This window comes from Leucopleurus acutus, assembly GCF_964270905.1.
Source record: "Leucopleurus acutus genome assembly, chromosome: 4".
Classification (NCBI taxonomy): Eukaryota; Metazoa; Chordata; class Mammalia; order Artiodactyla; family Delphinidae; genus Leucopleurus; species Leucopleurus acutus.
The window spans coordinates 126,309,422-126,326,375 of NC_139146.1; the positions used below are offsets into that span (position 1 = coordinate 126,309,422).

Genomic DNA, 16,954 nt, shown 5'->3' on the forward strand with positions numbered 1-16,954 from the left:
ACCTACTTCACAGGATAGTTTTATGGGTAAAATGAAATAACATAGAGAAAGTATGGTTATATAATAAGAACTTAGTAACTGTTATGAAGTCCACATAAGACTTATTTAGATGTGTTGGTAAAAATATAATTAATTCTCCTCATATAATAGTACTTATTTCTTTCACTTACAGTTAGTATTTTGAATATTTTTTCATTTTTAGTTTCTTCAGATTGTGAGAGAAAATGCATAACACCAATTTTGATAGTCATTTTTCTTAAAGTTTCCTGATTGACTGTTAATCTCTAAATGGAAAGATACTGCACAGAAAAAATTAATGTGATTTGGATCTTCTTGCATTATATAGAGTCATTCAGTGTGACTCTCATGTATATAAAAATTAACCCCAATATGTCTCCCTGAATTAAGAAAGTAACATGTGCCACTTAGTATTTTGTTTGGAGTTTCTCTGTTCAGAATAAATGTGTTGGCTTCAAATACCATTAAATTTTTAGAAATTAAATTGCTATATAAGAATTAAAAACATAGTTTGTTGATTCACATATTATGTTAGCAGCTAAAATGTCTAGGAAATAGTTTTCATTATGATTCTTAAATTTTGACGCCATTTCTTTCCCTAAATTAGGCCCCAAAATGAGTTAATTAAGAAATGGAACGTAACTTGTTAACATCTTTGAAAACTAGCTTGTCCAAATGGCACCTGGTATATTATTACCATATAGGAGTTGAGACTTAAAACATTTAAAGAATTGATTCACAAGTCTTAACAAAAGTACTCAGAAATTTAGATCCTTCTTGGGTACCCTGTACTACTCTTGGTTCTTTTTATTTTTTAATTATGTGGAAGACCCATGTTTAACACACACGTGCGTGCACAGGCACAAGCACACATCCCCCACATACAAACAAATAAAATTCTCATCACCACCCCCAACCCCCGTTTAACAGCTTATCTGCTGTGTTCATGGGACAACCGCTTCATTGAGGGGAAGTCGTTGTTCTGCCGTTTTCGTATTAGCTTTGTTATCATGCAGGATTTTCAGCTGCTCACACTCATTACCATACAGCTGGTATGTAGAGAAGGAAGCAAGCAGAAGTTGTACTGTCTACAAGAATAAGAAGCTCTCTTGCAGATGGGGTGCTGGCAGATGGGGCATGTGTTTGAACAGGTTTTACTAATGACAGAGTGCATTAAAAATCATTCTGAGAAAGTCTAAGGTCAGTGCCATGAATTCAGAGCTTGAGAGGTTGTTCAGCTTTTTGTAGACCTTTTTAGAATATTAATTAACTCTAATGCAAATAAGTAATAAATGGCCCAACCACAATCTCTTCCAAAATTTTTTTTATCAGTTTTCCTTTTTTATTTTAGTATATTTTGTTTTTCTTTAATATAATTTAAAAAGCACTGTTAGCTAGTGTTTCTCATCATCTTGCACTATTTTGTAGTCTTCAAATATATTTACTTAACATTCCAGAGTATGTTTATATACAAAAGTGTTTTGTATACATGCTTTGAAATGTATACATGTATACATTCTTTGAGCAATGTAATAACATTCCTCAGTTTTGATATATGAGAGTATTTATCAGAAGATGAAAACCAAAGAGGATTTGGAAATCCATATGTGTAGTATTGACTTCGTTGAAGATTAAGATGAGGTATGTTCTATCTGCATGCAAAATTAGAAGTGGGGCTTCCCAGGTGGCGCAGTGGTTGAGAGTCCGCCTGCTGATGCAGGGGACACGGGTTTGTGCCCCGGTCCGGGAAGATCCCACATGCCGTGGAGCGGCTAGGCCCGTGAGCCATGGCTGCTGAGCCTGCACGTCCGGAGCCTGTGCTCCGCAATGGAAGAGGCCACAACAGTGAGAGGCCCGCGTACCGCAAAAAAAAAAAAAAAAAGTGAATGGTATGCCCCCAAATGTATCTATTGTTAAAATTATTACTTGCATATGTTCCATATTCACAAAACCAAAATGAATAAAGTAGTAATTGAAATATCTATCAATATATTTTTTAAGATATTTCAGTGGGATCTTAGTTCTTTTGACCCTTTTCATTAAATGTAGTGTTTCTTGATATATCCTATCTCAATGGGAGATGGTGATAAAAAGCAGGTAAAGCAAAATAAAGCTAGGCAATTATATGTAAAAATGCAGTTTTCAATTTAATTTTAATGGAAATGGAACTCAGCCTGTTATTCTGTTCATAGGGATTAAGATATATATTGCCAAAGGTTTTTTTTAGTTATAATGCTTTTGGTAACTCTCAAAAACTTACATGCTGTAGATTTCCTGTCAGTAAAATTGAAGCACAAAAATGCTATCTGTTAGGTTAATACCTATGAATCAATAGAATACTTAGTAAGTGAGATCTGTAGGAAATGGTGTACATTAAGTGTTGTTAAAACTGTATACTGCCTTTATCAGTAAAAGTTTATATTCTGTTGGGCATTTTTAAAGGTACAGGAAGTCCCAAACCAGGGTGGCTTTTAACAACAAAGATAGTTGCATTTTCATCGCATATCAAACTGTATATTTTCTTCCAATTTAATTTATACTTGACTTGTGTAACTGATAAATATGTAGAAAATTTTATTACTTTTCCCTGAGGGGGAAAACATATAAAATATTATAAGTAATAATATGCATAGTGCAATAGTAAATAAATACGTGAAATGTATTGTTTACCTATTAATATTTTTCAGTTATTATTTCTGTACTTCTGTCATTGTAGATTAGAGTGTATCTCACATTCTTAATTATCTCATATAAATATTATTTATTGATACCCTGATATGTGCAAGAACTGTGTGAGGAGCTGAGATACAACAGGAATCAAAATAGATGTGGTCACTGCTTTTATGGAACTTACAGTCTAATGGTGAAGAGAGACAAATAATTAATGTGCACACATTGTGACAGGGTGTTGGGTTCAAGCACTGTGATTCACAGCTTTAAAATGAGGAGGAGGTGGCTCTGCGAAGGAAATCGGAGGTGGCCTATACACAGTTAATTCCCATGTTTTTATCTTCAATCTAGACCTTTTTTTGAGCTCCAGAGCCAGTTGGAGCATGATATGAGTTGAGACCTGGATGTCTCAAAGACACCTCAAACCAAATAAGACTAAAAATGGAACTTGTGATCCTCCCTACTCTAGAAAACAAACACTGACCTTGTTTAGTGTCCTCCGTCATCTTCCATCCAGTTGCATAAGTAAGAAACTTTGGTGTCCTTGTTAATAACTAACTCCCTCTCCTTTATTTCCCATGACCAATCTGTCACCCAATCCTATGAGTTTTATGTCCTAAATATCTCCTAACTCTTCACTTCTGTCCGTCTGTAATGCACCTAGCTAGTCCAGGCCAACATTATCTCTTGCATGGTCTAATGGAATAGCTTCCTCCTCAGTCTCTCCACATCAACTCTCATTTACTTCCCTATTCTGTTCTTTTTTATTTTCTTCTTTTTAATTTTTATTGGAGTATAGTTGCTTTACAATGCTGTTAGTTTCTGCTGTACGCAAAGTGAATCAGCTATACGTATACGTATACATATATCCCCTCTTTTTTGGATTTCCTTCCCAGTTAGGTCACCACAGAGCATTGAGTAGAGTTCCCTGAGCTATACTGCAGGTCCTCATTAGTTAGCTATTTTATACATAGTATCAGTAGTGTATATATGTCAATCCAATTTACCAATTCATCCCACCCCCCTTCCCCCTTGATATCCATACGTCTGTTCTCCACATCTGTCTCTATTTCTACTCCTCATTCTGTTCTTAACATTACATTCAGAATGATATTGCAAGAGGTATATCTGGGTCATGCCCTTCCCTTGACTGACTTTACTTTTCATTACTCTTATGGTAAAGACCAAAATCCTTTATGAGGTCTTGCATAAGCTGGCCCTTCTCTACTTCTCTAGCCTCATCTTGCACCTGCCATAATACCTTTATTCTGTGCACTGCAGCCCTATGGGTGCCCCTCCCCTGCCACAGCACAACTTAGTCGTTCCTTTAGAGAAGAGAAGCATTCTCTGAACTCCCAGACTAGGTCAAAACCTTAACGTTATGCATTTTTCTAACACTGTGTAGCGTATACTAGTTTCAGCTTTGCTCTGTTTTAATTGTTTATGCTTTCTCCCCTACTATACTGTGAACTCCAGTCATGAAGCTGAGACCATACTTAATTTAGCTTGTGTATAATAGGCAACCAAGTAAATGTTGAGTGAATGAGTGTCTGTGGGAGATTAAAATAACCATATAAATCTAAATTTGTTGTAATTGTGTATCCTACTTAGAATAAAGGTAATTAGAGATAGTTGAAACAAATTGTAGGATAGACTCATAGAGATATGCATGTATCAACAATGGTGTTTACTGCTAGAAAGTGATAACCACACGTGGATCAAATTGACATTTCTTAAAGATGGATTGGCTCTTAGAAAAAGGTCATATGTGATGAAATTAAGAAACATGGCCAAAGTGATAATCACATATTGAAGAGTATGTTCTGTATGTACTCAGATGGAAAAGTGCTGTGTGTGTGTGTATGTATATGCACACACACATACACATTACTTAGTTAATAAGTATTTTTAGGCTGTCTGCTAAATTAAGCTACATTAAAAATCAAGTAGAAGTCATAATTCCCTGTTAAGTGTATTTGGGCTAGAGTAACCAATAAAGATCACTTGAAGCAGTTCCTTCAATAAGTGTTATAATGTATACAATAACTTTTGCCTATCTACTATAGCGTTCAGATCATTTTGGTAATGGTGAGAGACCCAGTAGCCTCTTTGAAAGGACCTTCCAGTGAAGACACTTTCGTTGTATTCTGTTCTCAGCTCTTTTTCATTATTTCACGTTTTGGGGAAATAAAGCATGGAATATAAAGAAATAAGGGTAGGAGATAGAAGTTCTTAGAGTATTTGGGAAAAGGAGGCAAAACCCATGTGTTGTCGTGAGCACCTTCCATCAGACTTTCTTCCACTCTGCCTACTGATGGCTGCTTAGCCTCAGTACATGTCCAAGATGCCATCATCTTGGAGCAGTTCTTCACCAAGTAAGCATTGGCAGTAGTGTGTTAACTCTTTGTCAAGTTGCTCTTAGTAAATTCCCACAAATAAAGTGTATCAGAGTACATAATTAGCTGCCTAGTTTGTCTTTTCTTTCTCTGTGTCTACTGTGAGTCTAACATAAATTTCATCCGTACATCACACATTTGCATACTGAAATAGCCCAGGAAGCATCCCAAAGATTTCTTAACTACCAATACTTGCTATATATGTGGAAAACCCTATTTCATTCTCTATAAACTGGAGACCAAGATCTCCCTATGGTTAAATTGCTGTTACCAACTCTATAGTTGTGTGACCTTGGGAAAGTTACTTAGACTTACTGTGCCTGTTCCTTATTTGTAAAATGGGTTAATAGTAGTACCTACTTCTTAGGGTTATTAACAGTTTCAGTGAGTTAATATAAGTAAAGCACCTAGAAGAGTGCCTGGCATATAGTAAGTTCTCTTCCCTGTATATCTCATTTTCTTAAGAGATCATTTTTTTTAAGAGTTGATTATTCAAAGCTGAATAGTTTATAGTATCTTTGATAGTGAGCACTGAAGGAGCACTCAAGTCAGAATGACATCTAGTGTTTATTTTTCCTTTATTCTTTTGGTGTAAAATATTGCCATGTGTGACAACATTTATTTCTTCCTCTTTCTAGGTCTGTGTATTGTCGTATAAATTGAGCAATTTTATTTATCAGTTATATTGCTTTGTCATTTTTTTATTGATTTGTCTGTCCTTCCCTCTGAATTGGGGAGTTCTTCCAGAATAGAGACTACATCTTGCTTAATTTTGCATTCTTTTTTGCTTGGAGTCTGGCTTTCAGTAACCTTGGCTAAATATTTCTAGAATGTGGTAGATCTAGATCTATAAAAATAAAATGTTTGAGTCACTGTTTAGTTTTTTTCCACCTCTTGTTTCATTGTTCAGAAAATAGAGAACCATTATATGACTCAGGATTCATTTGGATGAGACTGATAATATTGAAATGAAATATGGGGTTAGAAGCTCACCATAAATTTTTCTCACAGTAATTTCCTTTTCCTTTGCTACGTATATATAAACACACAGAGTGAACTTCACAAAGTTAAGGTCTTTGAAATAAATGAATTGGTGGGGAGTAAATTACACCTTGGCCTAACAAAATCTGTTTATTATAATTGTTCAATAAAAGCTAGTTGAGTAAAAATATCTTAGAAAATACCATCTAATTTTAGTCTTGGTTTTTTACATTGTGATCATGATGATTAATATCACCTCATTCAACATCTCTGGAAAAAATTCTAAGTTCTTAATTTGCTGTTTTGTCTCCTGATAGAATAACTCTAAAGGAAAGGCTTAAAATGAAGAGGGGTGTGTGTGTCTCTGTGTGTGTGTGTCTGTCTTTATCCTAAGAGCTAACAAAATATTACAATTTTAAGAATATTCTAAACTTCAACATCTTTTTGCTAGCTTTAACTTTATATTCTTTGGTAGATTTAAGCTGTTTCTCATAGAATTTTTTTTTCATGTTGTAGAAGTTTGAACATGCATTGACTCAATAAAAATAAAATTTAGATTTAGTTTTTTGAAGTGGTCTCATACCACCATGTAACAGTTTCCAGCAGACCAGCTGTGTGCATAGAGCAGTTCTTAATTAAGTTGTATGCAAATTTGTTTAATAGTCAGCATGCCATCACTACATACCATGCTTTCATGCAACTGGTGGGGAAAGCCTGATATCCATCCTACAGAAAGAACTGTTTAGAGTCATGTATCAAGTGTGACAGACTTTCAAAGTTAATTTGTAAACATTTGGAGGCCTCAAGTATTTATAGGTAAATATTTTTTAAGTTATGTGCTAAATTTTAAAGAACTTTTTAATAAAATGAACTTATAAATAAAATATTTCTATTACAATAGTCTTGCCAAGATATCAAAGTACTCCTAGTCATTTGCAATCTTACAATTCATTGCAAATAAAAGACTACTGTAGATCAGATACTTTTTCAAATTAATAGTTATTTTGAAAATGTTTCCATGACAGACAAAATTATGTCAAACCCTACTCATGACTATTTCCAGCAATATTTCTTTGTACTCAGATTTTATTTACTGAATCTTCACAGTCTTTTGGAATCTCCTGAAAAGGTAGGAGATCATGTAAGTGTTATGCTAGTCATATAATTCTTGATAGTTTCAAAGTAAAGAATGCAGTTTGTTAAATTATAGGTAAAGTAATTGCTTTAAAATGTAAATTGATGTTTCTCAAATGAATATTTAGAATCCTCCTTTTTATATGTAGTGGGGGCATGATTACTAGGTTCTTCCCTACTCACTTGACAGCTACATCAAACACTTGAATACTTAAAGAGCAGGCAAGCGACTCTAAAATAAGTAAAGAATTGATTAAAGATCACTATGATGTACACTTTCTAGAGGAAGAACCCAGTGTGATTTATGTTTCTTACTGACCTAGCACCAATGTGGAATAGGTACTTAATAAATGTTTTTAAGTAAGGGAAATAAGTTCAGGTTCACAGACCTTGATTCTTGACTGGAGTTTGAAGAGAATGGTTTAAGCTATCCCTTCTCATTTTGAATTCTTCTGGAAATTTTTTAAGATATTTGGAAAGAGATGTTATGTTTTAAAAAGTGCAGTAAGTTTGAATCTGGACTTTATGTGTCTGCTAGTCAAATATTTATAATTGAACATAATTATCAAAATCAGTAAGCCAACTAATAGAAGACCACAGAGTTGAGAATAACTTAGTATTTTAGGTTAACCAGGTCCTGGATGACAACATGCTAGTGAAAGTATACGTAAGAGTGTAACGGAGGCTGTACTAAACTTTAGTTGAAGGCTTTTTCCAACCTTAAGATTCAGTGATTATGTTCCGAATTCCTTTATGATTACAGAGAAGCAGTTTTAAAAAGTGTACCATGGGTAAAATCATTTCACCTCCAATAACTAAGGGTGACCATGTCTTTCACCATTGTAGACATTTGCTAAAGTAAGGCTGGCAGATGCATTAACAATCTACAGAGATCTGAGCCCAGTATCTCTCTCTTTCTCAAAAAGAGTAAATTATCAAATTTAAAGATAAAATCAGGGCATAGAAAGTGGAAGAGCAAGGAAATAGAGATGATATGGTAGATACCCTTTCATTCTTATAGAATGGAGTTACTAGATATAAAGGCTTTAGAATGGTGCTTGGTTCATAGTACAGAATAATTAAGGATTACCTACTATTCCAATTCTCTTCCTTTTCCAAGTTTAAGAATCTTGGAATAGGTGCTAAGTTTGAGAATTAGTATGAGGTGACAAGTGATAAGGGAAATGGAAGAGTAATTGGACATGAAAGAGTTGAAAAGATTTTTATGCATTTTCTCTATATGTCTAATTTCAGCAAGTGAGAATTAATTACTTTGTGAGTGGTCTTCAATTTTATATACATTTTTTAAATATAAAAAATAATATTAAAACATATACACAGAAATTGTGTATTCTAGAAATCCTCGGAATCCTCTAATGGCTTCACATTGCACTAGAATTCCTTAAATCCTAACTCTTGACCGTGGCCAAGATCCTACATGATCTGGCCCTTGGTTACCTCTCCATCTTCATCTTGTACCAGTCACTTTACCTAGCCAGATTGGCCTTATTCTTGCTGAGTCTAGACTCTACTCCATTTTGACTTAAAAGTTGTTTCCTGGGTAATACCTTTCAAAATTAGCTACAGTTCTCTACTACCCTCTGTTAACTACTTACTTCTTTCATAGTACCCTGTTTTATTTCTCTCTTAGAGCTTAGCATTATATGAAATTATCTTTTTCATTGATTAGTTTATTTATTGTGTGTTTTACCCCACTCCAGAATACAAACTGTATGAGACTAGGGAGCTCACCTGCATTGTTTGCTACCTTATACCCAGTGCCTGGAACAGTTGTTAGCACATAATAAGGAATACTGGTTTATTGACAAGTTAAAAGAAAAAGAAGGAAAATCTCTTATTAAGCAATTTAGATGACCACCGTGCACATTTTTATATATTTATGTAGGCTTTTCCCCATCCATACACATGTGTGCGTGCACACACACACACACACACACACTTAAATATACGTGTATATATTTTCGAAAGGACCATACTTTTTATCATGTGTTTGAATCTCACAACTCCTGCTTTACAGTAACCTTTCTCCTAGTTTTGTATATGGTGAACAGTTTCTATGCCTTCAGAATGCTCTATACTGAAATCTATTCCTTAGCAGGAGGCTTGGAGGCTGGAGGCTGGAGGGGCAAGGCATGGGAAGAAAGGGCTGGGAGTGGAACAAGACAAAGTATTTCATTTTCCAAGCAAGCTGTGTTTTTGAATAGTAGAAGTCCTTTTGGCCACATGTTGGTGAGAATGAGTCAGGTATCCACCTTGGCCCTGAGTTACATTTTTTATTGTCTTTTCATAAAGTTTTTTGGTGAATATGACATTTGAATGTTTATTTAAGAACTCTCTTATATCTGCACCATCCCCCCCCTATATTCAAGAGTACAACCTGCCTTTATATATGATTTCTGTATGAGTACCTTTGGAAACAGAAGGACCCCTTCATAATCAGTGTTTGTAACTAAAATAAAAGGTCTGCAGTCTTCACACCCACACAGTAAAGTTCTTCTTGTACAGAAAGACACATATTAGCCCTAAAATGGAAGAATGAGTCATGGCAGGAAGTACTTTTGAAGAAACCATTACTAGTAAGTTAAAGGCTATTTTAACTGTAGTATTAAGTGTTTGAATTAGGAGATAATAGTATTAAAAAGGTTATTCCCTAATGAGCCTTATAAAAACTAGTGACTGCTGGAAGTCTTATAGATATTGTCAATCCTTCAAGTTAATGATTGTGGCATTTCCACATATATCTTAGGTCCACAGATGATAATTTCCTTCTATCTCCTCAACATCTACCAAAGTTCTGTCTTTTAAATTTAGAAGCAAGATCGTATGTTTTATGAAATCTCAGACTAGTTAAATGATTTCTCCATTTTCTGACTTCTTACACTACCCAATTTGGCACTTGATATCCAGTCAAATATTGTTCTCTATTAGTCTCTTGTCTTGCCAGTTGGATTTTAAGTATCTTAGGGGTGGAGGGTTATTGCAATGTTTTTATTTGACTTCAGTATCATTTTGCAGATAGTGGGTGATTTTTTCTTAATTGATTGATTTCATTTAAGCTAACTCTTTCTCTCAGTTTCTGTTACCTTTTCCCCAATTACCATGTCTTTGCCTCAGATTCCCAAGTGTAGCAGAAGCATAGTTACATAGACCTAGATATTCATTCCATGAACTGAATAAATAAAGATTTAGTTGTGGTTTGCATATTTCATTGATATTTGCAATTAATATGCATATATCACAATATATATTTGTAAAATATAACACTTTTTTCCTTCTTTAGTAATGTCTGATTTTTTTATCTGGACTTGAGCCCTCACAGAGCTAATGCAAATCAGTTAAAAGTAGTGAACCTGGGACCTGAGCCTATGCCTCTAAAATAACTGTATGACCCTGAGCAAGAAAATTCTCTACCTTACCTTTCTCACCTGTAAATAATAGTTATTATTTTATAGGGGCACCTCTGTGTTTTCACAATGACTCTGTGGCCTAGGTTGGTAAGGTAAATGGTATTACCACCACATTTAAGAGAAAACTGGAACCCATCATGGTCAAATAACCCCTACCGAGGTTAACACTCTAGTAATGGCGTAACTGTTGTTTAAACTCAGATTTCTCCGATTCCAAAACTTAGGTTCATTCCACAAATGAAGGAGAATTAGATTAGGTGATTTCCAAGATCCCTTCTAGTTCTACACTCAATGGCTTCCTGCTATTAGTGGTTTTTTTGTTGATTCAGTGGATATAACTTTTTTACTTCTTAGCCTTTATCTCTTTTCTCAAAGCTTTTTAGACATGACTAGTAGCTGGTATAAGAAATTAATTTCAGAATTTTAAGCAGTGCTTAAAATGAAAGGTTATTTTAATATTAAAATACAAGGTTGATATACCACATCTATAGGAAATTTTTCTCAAGCCAGGTAAATATATTTGAACATTACAAACAGCAGCAGTAAATATCCAGTTGGATAAAGAAAGAAGAGCAAATGTGGTTCTAAGCAATACATGGAAGGAAAATTGATTTCATTCTTTCTCCATGTTAATTAAATTCATTCCTGGGTCATATTTGCTGTTTTATTTTTCTTGAACTTAACCTTTTAAAAAATAGTTTCCCATGATATTTTTCTTACTTTACTGAAGGGATTACTACAAAAAATTTATAATAAAAATTTGAGAGGAAACTCCTAGGTATGAATTCAAGATGCTTACTGGTAGTTTATTTTGGATTCTGAGCATGAGATTTAAAGATTAATTGCCTTCTAGATAATTCAGGATAAACTCCAGAGTGACTTACTAACTTTGTCAAATTATTGCAGATGTTGCTTGTCTACAAAGAAGTATTGTAAGTAATGTTTTGGTATGTGTAGTAAGTCTCTGACAGCTCTATAACAATATAAATTTTAGAAGAGCAAACAAACAGAGCTCCCATCTTCATTATTTTCTTGTGTGCCTGTGATAAATAGAACTCTTAACTTGCATTATTGTGTGAAATTCTGTATGTGTCTATATTTATTTATTGGTAGATACATATATTTGTGCATGTTTATCAGATCAGTAATTTGGCCCAAATTTAGGGATGAAAAAACCTTTATCTTGAATCAATATTGTAATTTGTGTCAAATCTTCAGGGGCTGCATTTTTATAAAGTAAGTTATAAATATTTTAAACATCAGGAATAAGAAAAAAAATTTTAAGTACCACTCCTACAATCATAGTTATCTTAAATTTTTTTTAAACCAGTCTAAGCTGTGATAGTTTGATTTGCATTTTGATTTACTGAGGTTAGGATTTTGTATATTATTATAAGCATCCCCCTCACTTCCCAACAAGTGTATTTTAAACAAAGTTGTTATATATTACAATATTTAGTGTTTGGGATATTTTCTAATGCAGTAGTATTTTAATATTTGTTTCCTTGGATGGTAATTTCAAACTAAATCTGGCTTACCTTGTTTCGTTTTACATATTCTCAAAAATTTTTTTGAACTAATTTCAGTGTGAGTTCTAAGAATCAGATGTGTATATGTATCACCCTATTCTCTGTCTTAAATTGAGCATAAATTCAATGGAGGAAAAAAAAGTTTTTTAAATTATGTACTATCCTGTGCCTGACACATAGTTGGTGTAAATAAATGCTTAATGAATGAATAAATGTGAAAATAGCTTATTGATCAATACTGCCACCTACTTGTATTAGGGAAAATGTAGGTGCTGGGCATACATCCTATTTTAATAGATAATACCTGTGATAGAACAGGTTTATTAACTTGCCAATTTCAGTTGTGAACCTTTTAATAAGAACTAGCACCCCAGAAACCTGATGACTGTGGGTTAGTGAGATTTCAAGTTTGTTTCAACCTCAACATGCTTGCCATTCCTTTCTTTGATGTTGAAATCCCAAACTGTCTCTAATCTAAATTCTGTGCTCAGGGCAAGACAGCTAACTGTGCTAGGTGGTTTTCTTAGTCAGAGTAAAGAATGTTGTCATAATAGTAATGGAGAAAATCACTGATGTACAAATATAAACACATTATCCTACTATTATAAAATGGAAATAAAATTTTAAATGTTGGCAAAGTAATGCAAAGAACCAATAGTATTTATAGTATCATCAACTGATTATAATACAATAGTTGGAGTTTTAGCACTAAGTATAATTTAGTACTAGTTATATATTTATGCTTTAGAAAAATGATGCCATGGTTGCTACTACTTGCTTGTATGGCCAGTGATTCAAAACTATTAATTATTTGTTATATATCATTTTTCTGCTATGTCTTAGAAAGCTGTGAACCTTTGAGTGGTAGGGGAGAGGGATGTATAAAAATTACAATGAGGTATGATAAGTGCAATGGAAGAATATATTTAAAATGGAAATAATGAACTCTGAGAGTCAAGGTGAGGAAAAGTACTCTATTAACGACTCCTTCCTCTGTCGACACCATGTATAAGATACATACTTCTCTGAAGACACATGATACATGAAGACTGTTTTACTGTTTGTATTTTTCTCACTATTTACATGTAGATTGTTTTTTGTATCTGCCCATAACCACAGCTTGCTCTTCTGAAAACGTAGTCATCCCCACCAATTGCTTAGAAAGAGCCGTTTCTCTTATACTAGCTCACAAGTTAATCGTTCTACTGCTACTGTTTCCCAGAGGCTTACACTCTGGGGCAGTACATCTTCATATCTTTGCGCTGTTTTTCAGTTTTCAAGCTACTGCTCTTGTGCATTGCTCATACACCTAGCTCAATGGAGTTGTGATGAAATGAGCACTGAGTCTGAATTAGCAGATAGGCTATAATCTAAGGACTTCATTGTTAGTCACTCCCTTACTAATAGATTTTCAGCAAGGTTTATAGCACGTCAGTCAGCACAAGAAATAATTCTTTATAGAATGGGAAATTCATTGCTTAGCTGATATTACATGAAGATTTAGTTTATTGTAGTGAAAATGATATTGAATACACTGAGATATTAATTCTAAAAATGTGGATGAGAAACACAAGTATTTTCTTAGCTATAATGATTAACTAGCTTTTTCAGTGAACTTAGTAGCTAACATTCTAGCATAAAGCATAAAATACTTTTTTTGGTAAACTTATTTAACATAGATTATGGACTGACCTCAGTTTTACAATGTTTCTGTCTACCACAGGGATAAGATAGATAAAGATTCACACACAAAGCCTTTTTCAGTCATATTAGTAAAAACCTTAAATCTCTGAATAAAGTTTTAAATGTTTGTATTTTAGCCAAGACTCCCAGAAACAGGAATTTGAGAATGATTTCATTTGCTTTGTTCATATATAGATTATGATGAAAATAATATAATAGATCACAATTTTCATTCCTAGTACTTTAGAGAATATTGAAAATCATTCATTTTTATTCTGTTAATTTGAAATCTACTTAGAGACTTGGTTGACTAGCTTTGCTTAAATTCTTTCTTTGCAATTCAAATTAACATTATAAACAAGATATTAGGGAGAATTGTTTAAATATTTGGAAAAATTAAGTCTTTGTGAGTATTTATAAGCATACACATTCTCACTTAAAGGATAAACAAACTAATGAAAATCATTTCCAAGTGGGAACCATGGTAGATGGGTGGGTGGGGGTGTTGGAGAGTCTTCTCAGTGTTTACTTTTTGCATATCATTTTGATTTTTGAGCCAGATAAATATTTTACCTGTTTAAAAATAAAATATGAATACACATACCTACATATAAACATACATTTGTGGGAATCAGGTTTTCCTGTAACTTCATAGCCATACATAGGAGCCATATGACCAGAAGAGCATTCCGTTGAATGTACAAAGTTAAGATATTTTCTACTTCAATTATCCTAGATTTTGAGACGGCATTCCTGGTTTATTAAAGTTGATCGGTGTCCTCAACTGAGTAGACTTAATTTGAAAAGGTTAGTTCAACTAGAGGTAGGACATGATTTCAATTGAAGTCAAGGTATATACCAGTATGTGACTGGTAGGTAGTCTCTTTATCCTCCGACAAGCTTTAGAGGAAATTTCAGGTGTTCATTTTACAATTAGTTTCTTCAGACAGCCCAGAATGGCGGGAGGGGGTATCCTTTTTTTTTTTTTCAAAAAAATCCTGCGTGCTCTGAAGCTCTAATAAGAGGGTTTATGGGTCTGTTCCTAACATTTGGGATTTTTTTCCCTAAGAGTAAGAGATTTCTTTTTAAAAGGAACTTTCCTTTGAAGTAAGCTAATTGTTTATTTAGAAAACTAACTTTTGCTGGGTACATGTACATATTGTTTCTGAGGGTAAGAATTAGTTTAAGAGCCAGGAAGGGGATTTTTTTTATTTTAAAGATAATATATAGACCATAACTTCCAGGAGAAGACCCAAGATGTACATTTTCATAAAATTTTAGATTATCTTATTTATGTTTTAAAGTAAAAGACAGGAGGGAGACGCAAGAGGGAAGAGATATGGGGATATATGTATATGTATAGCTGATTCACTTTGTTATAAAGCAGAAACTAACACACCATTGTAAAGTAATTATACTCCAATAAAGATGTTTAAAAAAATATAAAGTAAAAGAGGTTATACTGACTTAATGTCTTAATTAAAAAGGTAAACATTTATTTTTAAAATTATACTACTTTATGCAGTATTTAGAATCATTTTTCTAACAAAAGTCATTTATTACCATAGCAGAGAGTATTAAAATGTAGTAAGTCAAAATAGTATTTCTTTTTTCCTGAAGAAACTTTTTAAGTACTTAAGTAACTATAGGCACACTGTTTGCTTGTAATAAAGAACATTAATGGGGAGGGTAGGAGTTAATTAACTAGGCCCTTAATAATGGGCCTTTCTAGTCCAAGGAATCTTATAATTGCCTCTGAAGCTGGTTTTGTAGCAAGTTGAGTGATGAAATATCTAGATTTGCGTAGTAGTCATTCTAAGAAAAAGGTTGCCTTCAGGCAAACTTTAGTACCTTTATTATTCTATAAAATAACTTTTTAATGATAAGCAGTACACATTGTGAAAGTAAGTTTAGAGGTAGAAATCCAGTGCCTCCTGTTTACTCAACAGTAAATGAACAAATAATTATAAGACTCTCCAATGAGCACAGTTTTTGCTCTCTTGGGAGAAACAGAACCTTTCAGCGAGACTTTATATACTTAGTTTGTTAATCATAAAAAGATATTCTCATGATTAGTAAGGATTGGCAGTGTGTGGTAATTTTCTTGAAGACTATGTTTTAAATGAATGGAATGGGAAAGCAAAGGGAATATTTACATTAAATCTTAATATAAGAAATATACAGATTGAAGTATAACTTATTACATAATTTCTGCAAATGTCGTATGCTCCAAACTGGTTTACCTTTTCGTAAATTGCCCCAAAGAATATCTAATTCCTCCCTTTGGAATTGCTCATTTTGGACCGTCCAAGCTATTTGAAAAACCTAATCCAGGACTGACTGCAATAGGGTAGGAGTTAGTGAAAATAGACTGCTTTGCTTCCGTTGAGAGGACCATATGAAAATATATTCCATTTTCAAAATGTTTCTGAAAGGACTTATTTGCGGAAACGATGCTTGCCATTTAAAACTCTTCAAAAATGCAGGTTTTACAAAATACAAAATTAACCTCCTGAAAGTTTGAAAGGGGAGAGAGGGGACTGTGGTATGGGGGCGGTCTCCTTCGTTGCCCACCTCCTCCCTCTGTTCAGCGCGCTGTGTGCTTACGGGTTCCCTGGAGCGGATCACCATGTAATTGATGTGCAGTCTGCATTGCTGAATCCTGGACTGCACCATTCTGTGTTCAAGGGAAGATGTAATCTGATCCCTCTGCTGCTGAGGGAGGAATCTGTTCAGTCCAGGCTTTGACAGGGCATAGTCTCCTCCAATAATCTTCTCGGTTCTCTCTCATTATTCCCTTGAGTTCTCCTCAGTCAAGCTGCATGTATGTATGTGTGTCCCAAGAAGCGGTTTGATACTGAGCTGCATTTGCCTCTACTGTGGAGTTTTGTTGCCGGTTCTGCTCCCTAATCTTCCTTTTCTGACGTGCCTGAGCATGTCCACATTAGAATCTGTGACATACCTACCTGAAAAAGGTTTATATTGTCAGAGACTGCCAAGCAGCCGGACACACGGGGGCACAGAATCACTGAAGGGGAAAAATCCAGAAAATATGGGTTTCTACGGCACACTAAAAATGATTTTTTACAAAGTAAGTAAGCTGTTTTCTTCCTGT

At 34.1% G+C, this 16,954-nt stretch overlaps 1 protein-coding gene across 5 annotated transcripts in view; it reads left to right on the forward strand.

The window, feature by feature from the left end:
- The window catches only part of FBXW7 (F-box and WD repeat domain containing 7), a gene marked incomplete at its 5' end in the record, with an annotated part of 206,006 nt that overhangs the window by 156,963 nt on the left and 32,089 nt on the right, over positions 1–16,954 (forward strand). The window contains one exon of one of the 5 annotated variants that reach the window (XM_082838429.1): positions 16,670–16,930. The exons of the other annotated variants lie outside the window; for them this stretch is intronic. Coding sequence (XP_082694555.1) covers positions 16,670–16,930 — 261 coding nt within the window. Of the gene's footprint in view, positions 1–16,669; positions 16,931–16,954 lie in introns of those variants that run through there. 5 annotated transcript variants of the gene reach the window in all.